Source organism: Pleurodeles waltl, chromosome 7, assembly GCF_031143425.1.
Source record: "Pleurodeles waltl isolate 20211129_DDA chromosome 7, aPleWal1.hap1.20221129, whole genome shotgun sequence".
Taxonomy (NCBI): Eukaryota; Metazoa; Chordata; class Amphibia; order Caudata; family Salamandridae; genus Pleurodeles; species Pleurodeles waltl.
In genome coordinates, this window is record NC_090446.1 from 764,725,702 (window position 1) to 764,741,049 (window position 15,348).

At 46.4% G+C, this 15,348-nt stretch overlaps 1 protein-coding gene across 2 annotated transcripts in view; it reads right to left on the minus strand.

Annotated features, from left to right (window-relative positions):
• Positions 1 to 4,180: 4,180 nt before the first annotated feature.
• The window catches only part of CAMLG (calcium modulating ligand), a 122,109-nt gene continuing 110,941 nt past the window's right edge, over positions 4,181 to 15,348 (minus strand). For both annotated transcript variants that reach the window (XM_069199248.1, XM_069199249.1), the window contains exon 5: positions 4,181 to 5,922. In XM_069199248.1, the coding sequence (XP_069055349.1) occupies positions 5,731 to 5,922 (192 nt within the window). In that variant the 3' untranslated portion in view covers positions 4,181 to 5,730. The remainder of the gene's footprint in view (positions 5,923 to 15,348) is intronic.

Sequence of the window (15,348 nt, forward strand, 5' to 3'; positions counted from 1 at the left end):
GAAATAAGTGTTCAGAATTTGGGGGTGAATTTCCCATTCGTGGACCTGTTGGTGATCTCGAGAGAGATTGTCTGCGAGTTGATTTTGTATCCCTGGTATAAACTGTGCAATTAGGCGAATTTGGTTGTGAATTGCCCAATGCCAAATTTTTTGTGCTAGCAGGCTTAACTGCGTGGAGTGCGTCCCTCCCTGCTTGTTTAGATAATACATTGTTGTCATGTTGTCTGTTTTGACGAGAATGTATTTGTGAACTATTATTGGTTGGAAAGCTTTTAGTGCTTGAAAAACTGCTAGAAGTTCTAGGTGATTGATATGCAGTTTTGTTTGATGTACGTTCCATTGTCCTTGTATGCTGTGTTGACCGAGGTGTGCTCCCCACCCTGTCATGGAAGCATCTGTTGTTATTACGTATTGTGGCACTGGGTCTTGGAAAGGCCGCCCTTTGTTTAAATTTATGTTGTTCCACCACAGAAGCGAGAGGTAAGTTTGGCGGTCTATTAACACCAGATCTAGAAGGTGACCCTGTGCTTGAGACCACTGTGATGCTAGGCATTGTTGTAAGGGCCTCATGTGCAGTCTTGCGTTTGGGACAATGGCTATGCATGATGACATCATGCCTAGGAGTTGTAATACCATCTTTGCCTGTATCTTTTGTGTTGGATACATGCGTTGTATGATGGTGTTGAAATTTTGAATTCTTTGTGGACTTGGAGTGGCTACTCCCTTTGATGTGTCTATTATGGCTCCCAGGTATTGTTGTACCTTGCGTGGCAGAATTTTGGATTTTGTGAAATTGACGGTGAACCCGAGTTTGAAGAGGGTTTGTATGATCTGATTTGTGTGATTTGAGCACTGTATGAACGAATGGGCCTTGATTAGCCAGTCGTCCAAATATGGGAACACATGTATTTGCTGCCTTCTTATGTGTGCAGCGACTACCGCTAGACATTTGGTAAAGACTCTTGGTGCGGTTGTTAATCCGAAAGGCAGTACCTTGAATTGGTAATGTATTCCTTTGAATACAAACCTTAGGTATTTCCTGTGCGATGGGTGTATTGGTATATGGAAATAAGCATCCTTGAGGTCTAAAGTTGCCATGTAGTCGTGTAGTTTTAGCAATGGCAATACTTCTTGTAGTGTGACCATGTGGAAGTGGTCTGATTTGATGAAAGTGTTCACTACTCTGAGGTCTAGGATTGGTCTGAGCGTTTCGTCCTTCTTTGGTATCAGAAAGTACAGTGAGTAAACTCCTGTGTTTATTTGTGTGTCTGGCACTAATTCGATTGCATTCTTTTGCAATAGTGCCTGCACTTCTATCTCCAGGAGATTGGAATGGTGTGTTGTTAAATTTTGTGCTTTTGGTGGTATGTTTGGAGGGAATTGTAGAAATTCTATGCAATAACCATGTTGGATAATTGCTAGAACCCAAGTGTCTGTAGTGATTTCCTCCCATGCTTTGTAATAATGACCTATTCTTCCCCCCACTGGTGTTGTGTGGAGGGGGTGAGTGACATGTGAGTCATTGTTTAGTAGTAGGGGTTTTGGGGCTTTGAAATCTTCCTCTATTTCTAGGGAATTGCCCTCCTCTATATTGTCCCCGAAAACCTCCTCTATACTGTCCCTGGTAAGTGGACGGTGTTGCTTGTGAGGTGCTGGCTTGTGTGCTTTGACCCCGAAACCCCCCTCGAAAGGGCGTTTTACGGAATGTGCTGCAATTCCCTCTGCTCTGCGGGGAGTAGAGTGCGCCCATGGCTTTGGCAGTGTCCGTATCTTTTTTGAGTTTCTCAATCGCTGTGTCCACTTCTGGACCGAACAGTTCTTTTTCATTAAAAGGCATATTGAGAACTGCTTGTTGAATCTCTGGTTTAAATCCAGACGTTCGGAGCCATGCATGCCGTCTGATAGTTACAGATGTATTAATTGTCCGTGCAGCTGTATCTGCAGCGTCCATGGAGGAACGTATCTGGTTGTTGGAGATGGTCTGTCCCTCCTCAACCACTTGTTTCGCCCTATTTTGGAAGTCCTTGGGCAGATGTTGAATGAGATGTTGCATCTCGTCCCAGTGGGCTCTGTCATAGCGCGCAAGTAGTGCCTGGGAGTTCGCGATGCGCCACTGGTTTGCAGCTTGTGCTGCGACTCTTTTACCAGCTGCATCAAACTTGCGGCTTTCTTTATCTGGGGGTGGTGCATCTCCAGATGTGTGAGAGTTGGCCCTTTTCCTAGCTGCTCCTACAACAACAGAGTCTGGTGGCAGCTGTGTAGTGATGAAAACCGGGTCCGTAGGAGGCGGCTTATACTTCTTTTCCACCCTTGGTGTGATTGCCCTACTTTTGACCGGCTCCTTAAATATGTCTTTTGCGTGCCGGAGCATACCAGGGAGCATAGGCAGGCTTTGGTAGGAGCTGTGGGTGGAGGAGAGTGTGTTGAACAAGAAATCATCCTCGACCTGTTCTGAGTGGAGGCTTACGTTATGAAATTGTGCTGCTCTAGCCACCACCTGAGAGTACGCGGTGCTGTCTTCTGGTGGAGATGGCTTTGTAGGGTAGGCCTCCGGGCTGTTATCTGACACTGGGGCGTCGTATAGGTCCCATGCGTCCTGATCTTGGTCACCCTGGCTCATGGTGGTGTGAGCTGGGGAGTGAGATGGAGTTTGTGCTGGTGAAACGTTAATCACGGGCGGAGGAGAGGGTGGTGGTGTAATTCTTTTAACCACTTTTGGTTGTGGTGCTTGCTCCGTCTGGAACTCCAACCTTCTCTTTCTCCTAATGGGGGGAAGGGTGCTTATTTTTCCTGTCCCCTGCTGAATGAAGATACGCTTTTGCGTATGGTCCACATCAGTTGCTTGTAGCTCTTCCTCAAACCTATGCTTTTGCATTTGGGAGGTTAGCGAGTGCTCTTCTGTATAAGAGCCTGAAGCTGGGTCGCTTGCAGTTTGTTTCGGCGTCGAAACTTTGTCTGCGTGTTTTTTCGGCTCCGAGGTGACTTTTTTCCTTTTCGGGGCCGAAACCTCTCGGCGTCGATCTGTTTCGGTGCCGCTGTCTCGGCGTCGAGCCGTGTCCACACCGGCATCTCGGTGTCGAGGCTTGTCTCCAGCACTTTCTCGGTCCCGAGAAGGCTGCGTGCCGGTGTCTCGACCGGAGTCGGACGATCTCGGCACTGTTTTGGCCTTTTTCGGTGCCGACGGTCGGTCACCGAATTTATGGGTGGAGCCATGGCCTGGTGGCAGTGGCGTCCCCTGGGCCTTGTAAATGTTTCTTTGTGTGGTTTTCGACGTCTTACTCACGGTTTGTGTGTCGTCGAATCCTTCGGAGTCTGAGTCTTGGAACGAGAAGGTACCTTCTTCTTCCTGTTCCTCGAACTCCCGTTGGGCTGTCGGTGCGGACGCCATTTGAAGTCTTCTGGCTCGACGGTCTCGGAGTGTTTTTCGGGACCGGAACGCACGACAGGCCTCGCAGGTGTCTTCGCTGTGCTCAGGTGACAGGCACAGGTTGCAGACCAAGTGTTGGTCTGTGTAGGGGTATTTATTGTGGCATTTGGGGCAGAAACGAAACGGGGTCCGTTCCATCGGCGTTCTTCAGCACGCGGTCGGGCCGACCAGGCCCCGACGGAGGATCGAAAAACTACCCCGAAGGGCACCGGAGCTCTTCGATCTTCGATGCGGTGTGAAATCTAAGTACGCCGATCCCGAACGCAACAATACCGACGAAAATCTTCCGAAATTAGCTAATTTTCCGTTCCGAAACTCGGAGCGACAGGAACACGTCCGAACCCGATGGCGGAAAAAAAACAATCGAAGATGGAGTCGACGCCCATGCGCAATGGAGACAAAAGGAGGAGTCACTCGGTCCCGTGACTCGAAAGACTTCTTCGAACAAAAACAACTTGTAACACTCCGGCCCAACACCAGATGGCGAGCTATTGCAGAACATGCGTATCTACAGCGACAGATGCCATCGAACTGATTGTTTCTGTAAAAATGTGATTTGTTACAGGCTAACACATACCAAGTACTGGTTAGCTAACTGGCTCCAGGAATGAGTTTACTCCCAGAAAGAGGACCAAGGGAACAAAGCTGCTAACAGCAACTATGTAATGAAAGAAATAGCTTTGGTATAAAAATCTCAATCTGTGTCTACATATTCTAGTATAATACTAAGGGAAAACACAGATATGTTTATTTCATCCAGACATTTTTATTGACAATGTTTTGAATATTAACAAATCATTTTATACAGAAAACATGAACGGCAGCAATGAGCATTTTAACATTTACATTTAAATATTTCAGTGCAATATAATTTAGGTTATGTTGTAATTGATTTAAGTTTTCTTGCATGTACATTTCGATTAGAATCCTATTAGGCTGAACAGTTCAGTGGAAAATATTTCACCACGTATGTTTAGAAGATAATGAAAGAAGAACACAACACCCTTCTTGAGTGATAAGCATGCATGGGTCTTTCTCAAATTAGTTCTACATTGAGTATTTCTTCGGTTGATGCCACGGCATTGTTGGTAGTAAGGTCATTTTACAGAGGGTTAGCACAATTCTTTTAGTTTAATGGTAATCTTTTCATCTATCGCTTACATTGGACCCACAGTAATAATCAAATTATAAAATGTGTGTTGGTTAGGAAGAAGGAATGATGTATGTAAACCACAGGAATTATGGTTTTGTCAACATGACTACAATTGTTATTTTTCTTCTGTCAGACCAAACAAAAAAGAAAGATCATGTTTTGCACTATCAGTTAGGATCACAGAAGTTCTTTCTAAGGATTTACCCACAGATCTTAGTGCGAAGATCAATCTAAATGCATGTGAGACTACATTTTTTGGCTTATTATGCAAAACAGTTGTGTTCTACTATGTAAAAGCATTTTTTGTTAACAGTTTTAATAAAGATACGGAAGAAGGTATGAGAGCAGCTTTTCCTTGCTATTTTGTGCCTATGTTCTTGTCACATCCTTTCCAAACTGTTTGGATTGAATATACATAAAAAGCGACTGTTATGGTCCGCAATAAAGGAGAAAACATCTGTAGAAGTGGGCTTGTAAGATCATTGAAAAATGTACAATACTAGTTCTGTCTTTTCCTTTAAGAAAGACAGAGCATCCCAGCATACAGCACACGGCAAACAATCACAGGTTTATTATTTTTAATACAACCCCTAGTTCCAATATATTTCAATTATATTAAGTACTTAGTGTGTGCCATCTGCCTCACCTAACATGAGCCAATTACATACACATCAATGTTTTATACCGAATTTTGTTTTTTGCTTTGCAGTATTTTCTAGGCTATATCAGCATTTCAGCGATATACACAAATACATTACAAATATATATTTTTAATCAAACCCACACTTTTCCAGAAAAACAGCTAATGGTCTTGGATAACACCGACATCTATAACAAGAAACATATAATCTTTCCTGAAATTACCTCAATAGGCAATTTTCACAAAATGAAACAAATGCCCCAGTTTTGATGCAAAAGCAATGATATTCATTTTAATAAAATTACAAGCTTAGACTTGGAACATTATATTTACAGTAGTTGATAAGTTAGTACAATAAATACTATCCCAGAGCCTAAAGCCAGAGACCCAATTTCCCCCACTTATAAATGCAATTCCTTTTTAAGCATGTTGCAATGCATCATAGCTCCTTTTCAAACAATCAGATGTTCCTGGCACAAGATAAATCAAAGTCCTTTATACTATCAGATATCAGGGAACTTCGGAGCCAAGCAAAAACAGCAGTTCATGGCAGAAGATGAAGGTGAAAAAGTAGACACAAAGATCTGTGAAAACGTCTCCCATTTTGCTGTAAGTGTCCATGGAGCGGTTGATCAATTCTGAAGGGATTCCGGAAAGTAGGAGAGCTGCAGTTAGCACTGTTGTTTTCATCTTCTTTTCCCCCTGCAAAACAGATAAAAGTTAAATATTTTACCTTGTTAAGCAACTTTCCTATACCTATATATCACCAATGTTTAAGGCCATATTTAATGCGAGATAGGTAACATTTTGAAGTAGCATTAGATTTGAAAAATCTCAGTAAACCACCCACGCTACACTTAATGTAGGGTATTCCTTTCATTGTACCGTGATACTTCTTGTAAAATAATAAATGTGGGCGCTGCGTTGAAATTGCACAATATTTTCTGTTTGGAATATTTTTTTCTTTGGACATGCTTTTGCTCCTGAAGAATAATTCTGTCTGTATTTGCACTCCACAATCCCACACAGCTTGGAATTTAGGGCTTTTTTCACACTGATGGAACCATCGGGTTGAAAAACATCTTGGTAAGACCAATTGAGTTGTATACAATAATTTCACATAACAAGAATGAAAACATGGGGCGCAATGCCACCCTCTGACTCGAGTTTATAACACCATCACAACCTCCTGCCTAGGGGTTCTTGACCTGTAAAATGCTGTAACTATAAAACAAGATAACATAAATTTACAAACTAGGATGAATAAAGAACAGGGGTGAACAGGTCTCCTGAAGAAATCTAAGCAAATGAAACGTGGGAAAAACATGAGCAAAAATATGAACTGAAATGCAGTACTCTAGCAGCTTATTTCTAGTGAGGAAAAATACACACAATTCCACATTTTCTGCCATTGAGAAGTGTTTTATGTTCAGGATTTGCTGGTTCAGGAGAAAAACAGAGTAGAAATGCATCCTATATAGAATCGGTTTGTGAGAACCTATAGGGAGGAGCTATTGTTTGCCTTCTCATACCCCTGGGAACCAAAGAGTAATAGGCTGATTCTAGAAGGTGTAACCCACTGGTAGCAACATTCAGGCCCACATTAAGAGTCTGGCGGTCACTAGACCACCAGACTCGGGGATGGTGAATGGACTGCCACCAATGCAGAAGTCTGAGCTCCATATTTCAACCCTGGCGGTCGGGCCGCGAAGGGACCGCCAGCTTTGCCAGGATCATGGATCCCAGCAGTCTGTTGGTAGGTGGCAGTCCTAACCCGCCAAGCAGTGCAGCACCCCCGTTCAGCAGTCTTGCAATGTGCACTGTCTGTTTTGCAGACAGTGAACATCACAAGGGTGCTGGAGCACCCTCCGCTCTACCGCATTGGCGCCGGCTTGATTATGAGCCGGAGACAATGCTGTAGTCTGTTTTCTGATAGGCCAGGGGGTGGAAACTCAGGTTTCCGCCTACTTACCTAGCAGGAAACTCAGTGGGCCCAGCATGGAGGTAGCCAGTATGGTGGCAACCTCCCCGCTGGAAGTTCGGTGGACGGTGTACTGTCTGCTGAACTCATAATCAGGCCCTTAGTGTTGAACTGCAGCATAGGAAAACACAATCATTATTTTTTTTGCCACCTTGGAAAACAAAAGCACAACTAACTAATCACAATTCAGGGGCAACCACTTTTTGTTTACTTCTGTGCGATGGGTATGCCCAGACGTGGGTCCGGTGCTCACTGTGCCACTGGGACCAAGGTGCACCAAAAAGCCCCATATAGGGCGAAACTGGCCTGGGTTGCTTGAATTCTGATTGGAACAGACCTAGTTTGGCTGTTCAGGCTGTACCGTTCTTATTGGAGCAGGAACAAGGCTGATTTCTATTTGGAGGAGTCTAGTCTGAGGTGGCACTGTGGGCAGAAATACAATGGATTGGCATGCAGCCTGGCTGAGATTAACTAAAAGATCCTACCCATCACTTTTTAGGTTACTTCAATATACAAACAACTATGCCAAAGTAATTTTACGCATGAACTGGCTGTATTTCAAATTCACAATAGCAATGCAGTGCAAAACCTCGTGAGAAAGTGGAATAATGAATCTGTATTTTGATACTACTTTTGTTTATTAACATAAATCTCAACATTTTCAGGGTTGATCTTGTAAGGAAATGCCTCCTTGGCATGGTTGCCCCCTGACTTTTTGCCTTTGCTGATGCTATGTTTACAATTGAAAGTGTGCTGAGGCCTGCTAACCAGGCCCCAGCACCAGTGTTCTTTCCCTAACCTGTACTTTTGTATCCACAATTGGCAGACCCTGGCATCCAGATAAGTCCCTTGTACTGGTACTTCTAGTACCAAGGGCCCTGATGCCAAGGAAGGTCTCTAAGGGCTGCAGCATGTCTTATGCCACCCTGGAGACCTCTCACTCAGCACAGATACACTGCTTGCCAGCTTGTGTGTGCTAGTGAGGACAAAACGAGTAAGTCGACATGGCACTCCCCTCAGGGTGCCATGCCAGCCTCTCACTGCCTATGCAGTATAGGTAAGACACCCCACTAGCAGGCCTTACAGCCCTAAGGCAGGGTGCACTATACCATAGGTGAGGGTACCAGTGCATGAGCATGGTACCCCTACAGTGTCTAAACAAAACCTTAGACATTGTAAGTGCAGGGTAGCCATAAGAGTATATGGTCTGGGAGTCTGTCAAACACGAACTCCACAGCACCATAATGGCTACACTGAAAACTGGGAAGTTTGGTATCAAACTTCTCAGCACAATAAATGCACACTGATGCCAGTGTACATTTTATTGCAAAATACACCCCAGAGGGCACCTTAGAGGTGCCCCCTGAAACTTAACCGACTGTCTGTGTAGGCTGACTAGTTCCAGCAGCCTGCCACACCAGAGACATGTTGCTGGCCCCATGGGGAGAGTGCCTTTGTCACTCTGAGGCCAGTAACAAAGCCTGCACTGGGTGGAGATGCTAACACCTCCCCCAGGCAGGAGCTGTAACACCTGGCGGTGAGCCTCAAAGGCTCACCCCTTTGTCACAGCCCAGCAGGGCACTCCAGCTTAGTGGAGTTGCCCGCCCCCTCCGGCCACGGCCCCCACTTTTGGCGGCAAGGCTGGAGGGAACAAAGAAAGCAACAAGGAGGAGTCACTGGCCAGTCAGGACAGCCCCTAAGGTGTCCTGAGCTGAGGTGACTCTGACTTTTAGAAATCCTCCATCTTGCAGATGGAGGATTCCCCCAATAGGGTTAGGATTGTGACTCCCTCCCTTTGGGAGGAGGCACAAAGAGGGTGTACCCACCCTCAGGGCTAGTAGCCATTGGCTACTAACCCCCCAGACCTAAACACGCCCTTAAATTTAGTATTTAAGGGCTACCCTGAACCCTAGAAAATTAGATTCCTGCAACTACAAGAAGAAGGACTGCCTAGCTGAAAAACCCCTGCAGAGGAAGACCAGAAGACGACAACTGCCTTGGCTCCAGAAACTCACCGGCCTGTCTCCTGCCTTCCAAAGATCCTGCTCCAGCGACGCCTTCCAAAGGGACCAGCGACCTCGACATCCTCTGAGGACTGCCCCTGCTTCGAAAAGACAAGAAACTCCCGAGGACAGCGGACCTGCTCCAAGAAAAGCTGCAACTTTGTTTCCAGCAGCTTTAAAGAACCCTGCAAGCTCCCCGCAAGAAGCGTGAGACTTGCAACACTGCACCCGGCGACCCCGACTCGGCTGGTGGCGATCCAACACCTCAGGAGGGACCCCAGGACTACTCTAAGACTGTGAGTACAAAAACCTGTCCCCCCTGAGCCCCCACAGCGCCGCCTGCAGAGGGAATCCCGAGGCTTCCCCTGACCGCGACTCTTTGAATCCTAAGTCCCGACACCTGGGAGAGACCCTGCACCCGCAGCCCCCAGGACCTGAAGGACCGGACTTTCACTGGAGGAGTGACCCCCAGGAGTCCCTCTCCCTTGACCAAGTGGAGGTTTCCCCGAGGAACCCCCCCCCTTGCCTGCCTGCAGCGCTGAAGAGATCCCTAGATCTCCCATCGACTTCCATTACAAACCCAACGCTTGTTTCTACACTGCACCCGGCCGCCCCCGCGCTGCTGAGGGTGAAATTTCTGTGTGGGCTTCTGTCCCCCCCGGTGCCCTACAAAACCCCCCTGGTCTGCCCTCCGAAGACGCGGGTACTTACCTGCAAGCAGTCCGGAACCGGGGCACCCCCTTCTCTCCAGTCTAGCCTATGTGTTTTGGGCACCACTTTGAACTCTGCACCTGACCGGCCCTGAGCTGCTGGTGTGGTGACTTTGGGGTTGCTCTGAACCCCCAACGGTGGGCTACCTTGGACCAAGAACTAAGCCCTGTAAGTGTCTTACTTACCTGGTTAACCTAACATATACTTACCTCCCCTAGGAACTGTGAAAATTGCACTAAGTGTCCACTTTTAAAACAGCTATTTGTGAATAACTTGAAAAGTATACATGCAATTTTGATGATTTGAAGTTCCTAAAGTACTTACCTGCAATACCTTTCGAATGAGATATTACATGTAGAATTTGAACCTGTGGTTCTTAAAATAAACTAAGAAAAGATATTTTTCTATACAAAAACCTATTGGCTGGATTTGTCTCTGAGTGTGTGTACCTCATTTATTGTCTATGTGTATGTACCACAAATGCTTAACACTACTCCTTGGATAAGCCTACTGCTCGACCACACTACCACAAAATAGAGCATTAGTATTATCTCTTTTTACCACTATCTTACCTCTAAGGGGAACCCTTGGACTCTGTGCATGCTATTCCTTACTTTGAAATAGCACATACAGAGCCAACTTCCTACATTGGTGGATCAGCGGTGGGGTACAAGACTTTGCATTTGCTGGACTACTCAGCCAATACCTGATCACACGACAAATTCCAAAATTGTCATTAGAAATTCATTTTTGCAATTTGAAATTTTTCTAAATTCTTAAAAATCCTGCTAGGGCCTTGTGTGTTAAGTCCCTGTTTAGCATTGTCTTTTAGAGTTTAAAAGTTTGTTAAAAGTTTGAAATTAGATTCTAGAAACAGTTTTAGATTCTTTAAAAAGTATTCCAACTCTTAGCAGAATAATGTCTGATACAGAGATGCAGGTGGTGGAACTCGACACCACACCTTACCTCCATCTTAAGATGAGGGAGCTAAGGTCTCTCTGTAATATAAAGAAAATAACCATTGGCTCCAGACCTACCAAAATTCAGCTCCAGGAGCTGTTGGCAGAGTTTGAAAAAGCCAACCCCTCTGATGATGACATCACAGAGGAAGAAATTAGTGACTTGGAGGCCAATGTCCCTCCTCCAGTCCTAAATAGGGAGAACAGGACCCCTCAAGTCCTGTCTCCAACTGTGTTAGTCAGAAATAGTGAGTCCCTCACAGGAGGGTCCCACATTTCTGAAATCACTGAGGATGCTCTCAGTGAAGATGACCTCCTGTTAGCCAGGATGGCCAAAAGATTGGCTTTAGAGAGACAGCTCCTAGCCATAGAAAGGGAAAGACAAGAGATGGGCCTAGGACCCATCAATGGTGGCAGCAATATAAATAGGGTCAGAGATTCTCCTGACATGTTAAAAATCCCCAAAGGGATTGTGACAAAATATGAAGATGGTGATGACATCACCAAATGGTTCACAGCTTTTGAGAGGGCTTGTGTAACCAGAAAAGTGAACAGATCTCACTGGGGTGCTCTCCTTTGGGAAATGTTCACTGGAAAGTGTAGGGATAGACTCCTCACACTCTCTGGAAAAGATGCAGAATCTTATGACCTCATGAAGGGTACCCTGATTGAGGGCTTTGGATTCTCCACTGAGGAGTACAGGATTAGGTTCAGGGGGGCTCAAAAATCCTTGAGCCAGACCTGGGTTGACTTTGTTGACTACTCAGTGAAAACACTAGATGGTTGGATTCAAGGCAGTGGTGTAAGTAATTATGATGGGCTGTACAATTTATTTGTGAAAGAACACCTATTGAGTAATTGTTTCAATGATAAACTGCATCAGCATCTGGTAGACCTAGGACCAATTTCTCCCCAAGAATTGGGAAAGAAGGCGGACCATTGGGTCAAGACAAGGGTGTCCAAGACTTCAACAGGGGGTGACCAAAAGAAAGGGGTCACAAAGACTCCCCAGGGGAAGGGTGATGAGACAACCAAAACTAAAAATAGTAAAGAGTCTTCTACAGGCCCCCAAAAACCTGCACAGGAGGGTGGGCCCAGAGCCTCTTCACAAAACAATGGGTACAAGGGTAAAAACTTTGATCCCAAAAAGGCCTGGTGTCATGGCTGTAAACAGCATGGACACCAAACTGGAGACAAGGCCTGTCCCAAGAAAGGTTCCACTCCAAACTCCCATCCAGGTAACACTGGTATGGCTAGTCTCCAAGTGGGATCAACAGTGTGCCCAGAGCAAATCAGGGTCCACACTGAAGCTACTCTAGTTTCTGAGGGTGGGGTGGATTTAGCCACACTAGCTGTCTGGCCGCCTAACATGCAAAAATACAGACAGCAACTCTTAATTAATGGGACTAGAATAGAGGGCCTGAGGGATACAGGTGCCAGTGTCACCATGGTGACAGAGAAACTGGTTTCCCCTGGCCAATACCTGACTGGAAAAACTTACACAGTCACCAACGCTGACAATCAGAGAAAAGTACATCCCATGGCAATGGTTACTTTAGAATGGGGAGGGGTCAATGGCCTGAAACAGGTGGTGGTCTCCTCAAATATCCCAGTGGACTGTCTGCTTGGAAATGACCTGGAGTCCTCAGCATGGGCTGAGGTAGAACTAAAAACCCATGCAGCAATGCTGGGTATCCCTGAACTGGTGTGTGTGAAAACAAGAGCACAGTGCAAGGCACAGGGTGAAAAAGTAGGGCTGGAGTCTGGAAAAATGGCCCAGCCTACCAAGAGAACAGGAAAGTCAGTTGGGAAACCAACTGCAACACAGCAAAAGAAAGGGAACCTCTCTTCTCAGGAAGAAGTTCTGCCCTCTGAGGGAACTGAGCCTTTGGAGCTTGAACCTTACCAGGTTGAGCTCTTAGGCCCAGGGGGACCCTCAAGGGAGGAGCTGTGTAAGGGACAAGAAACCTGTCCCTCTCTTGAAGGCCTTAGGCAGCAAGCTGCTGAAGAGTCCAAAGGCAAGAAAAATGGAACGCATAGGGTCTATTGGGAAGATGGACTCCTGTACACTGAGGCCAGAGACCCCAAACCTGGTGCCACTAGGAGAGTGGTAGTGCCTCAGCTGTTCAGAGAGTTCATCCTAACATTGGCCCATGACATTCCCCTTGCTGGACATTTGGGACAAACCAAGACGTGGGAGAGGTTAGTCAACCACTTCTACTGGCCCAATATGTCCAACATGGTTAAGGAGTTTTGCCTCTCCTGCCCCACCTGTCAAGCCAGTGGTAAGACAGGTGGGCATCCAAAGGCCCCCCTCATTCCACTTCCAGTGGTGGGGGTTCCCTTTGAAAGAGTGGGTGTGGACATAGTTGGTCCACTAGAACCTCCCACAGCCTCAGGAAATATGTATATCCTGGTAGTAGTGGATCATGCTACCAGGTATCCTGAAGCTATTCCCCTTAGGTCGACTACTGCCCCTGCAGTAGCCAAGGCCCTCATTGGTATCTTTACCAGAGTGGGTTTCCCTAAGGAGGTGGTGTCTGACAGAGGTACCAACTTCATGTCAGCATACCTAAAGCACATGTGGAATGAGTGTGGAGTGACTTATAAATTCACTACACCATACCATCCACAAACTAATGGCTTGGTTGAGAGATTCAACAAGACATTAAAAGGCATGATCATGGGGCTCCCAGAAAAACTCAAAAGGAGATGGGATGTCCTCTTGCCATGTCTGCTTTTCGCTTACAGAGAGGTGCCACAGAAGGGAGTAGGATTCTCACCCTTTGAACTTCTGTTTGGTCATCCTGTAAGGGGACCACTTGCCCTTGTTAAAGAAGGCTGGGAGAGACCTCTCCATGAGCCTAAACAGGACATAGTGGACTATGTACTTGGCCTTTGCTCTAGAATGGCAGAGTACATGGAAAAGGCAACCAAAAACCTTGAGGCCAGCCAACAACTCCAGAAGTTTTGGTATGACCAAAAGGCTGCACTGGTTGAGTTCCAACCAGGGCAGAAAGTCTGGGTTCTGGAGCCTGTGGCTCCCAGGGCACTCCAGGACAAATGGAGTGGCCCTTACCCAGTGCTAGAAAGGAAGAGTCAGGTCACCTACCTGGTGGACCTGGGCACAAGCAGGAGCCCCAAGAGGGTGATCCATGTGAACCGCCTTAAGCTCTTCCATGACAGGGCTGATGTGAATCTGTTGATGGTAACAGATGAGGATCAGGAGGCAGAGAGTGAACCTCTCCCTGATCTTCTGTCATCAGACCCAAAAGATGGCACAGTAGATGGAGTGATCTACTCAGACACCCTCTCTGGCCAACAGCAAGCTGATTGTAGGAGAGTCCTACAACAGTTTCCTGAACTCTTCTCCTTAACCCCTGGTCAGACACACCTGTGTACCCATGATGTGGACACAGGAGACAGCATGCCTGTCAAAAACAAAATCTTTAGACAGTCTGACCATGTTAAGGAAAGCATCAAGGTGGAAGTCCACAAGATGCTGGAATTGGGAGTAATTGAGCGCTCTGACAGCCCCTGGGCTAGCCCAGTGGTCTTAGTCCCCAAACCTCACACCAAAGATGGAAAGAAAGAGATGAGGTTTTGTGTGGACTACAGAGGGCTCAATTCTGTCACCAAGACAGATGCTCATCCAATTCCAAGAGCTGATGAGCTCATAGACAAATTAGGTGCTGCCAAATTCTTAAGTACCTTTGACTTGACAGCAGGGTACTGGCAAATAAAAATGGCACCTGGAGCAAAAGAGAAAACAGCATTCTCCACACCTGATGGGCATTATCAGTTTACTGTTATGCCCTTTGGTTTAAAGAATGCCCCTGCCACCTTCCAAAGGTTGGTGAATCAAGTCCTTGCTGGCTTGGAGTCCTTTAGCACAGCTTATCTTGATGATATTGCTGTCTTTAGCTCCACCTGGCAGGATCACCTGGTCCACCTGAAGAAGGTTTTGAAGGCTCTGCAATCTGCAGGCCTCTCTATCAAGGCATCCAAATGCCAGATAGGGCAGGGAACTGTGGTTTACTTGGGCCACCTTGTAGGTGGAGGCCAAGTTCAGCCACTCCAACCCAAGATCCAGACTATTCTGGACTGGGTAGCTCCAAAAACCCAGACTCAAGTCAGGGCATTCCTTGGCTTGACTGGGTATTACAGGAGGTTTGTGAAGGGATATGGATCCATTGTGACAGCCCTCACTGAACTCACCTCCAAGAAATTGCCCAAGAAAGTGAACTGGACTGTGGAATGCCAACAGGCCTTTGACACCCTGAAACAGGCAATGTGCTCAGCACCAGTTCTAAAAGCTCCAGATTATTCTAAGCAGTTCATTGTGAAGACTGATGCCTCTGAACATGGGATAGGGGCAGTTTTGTCCCAAACAAATGATGATGGCCTTGACCAGCCTGTTGCTTTCATTAGCAGGAGGTTACTCCCCAGGGAGCAGCGTTGGAGTGCCATTGAG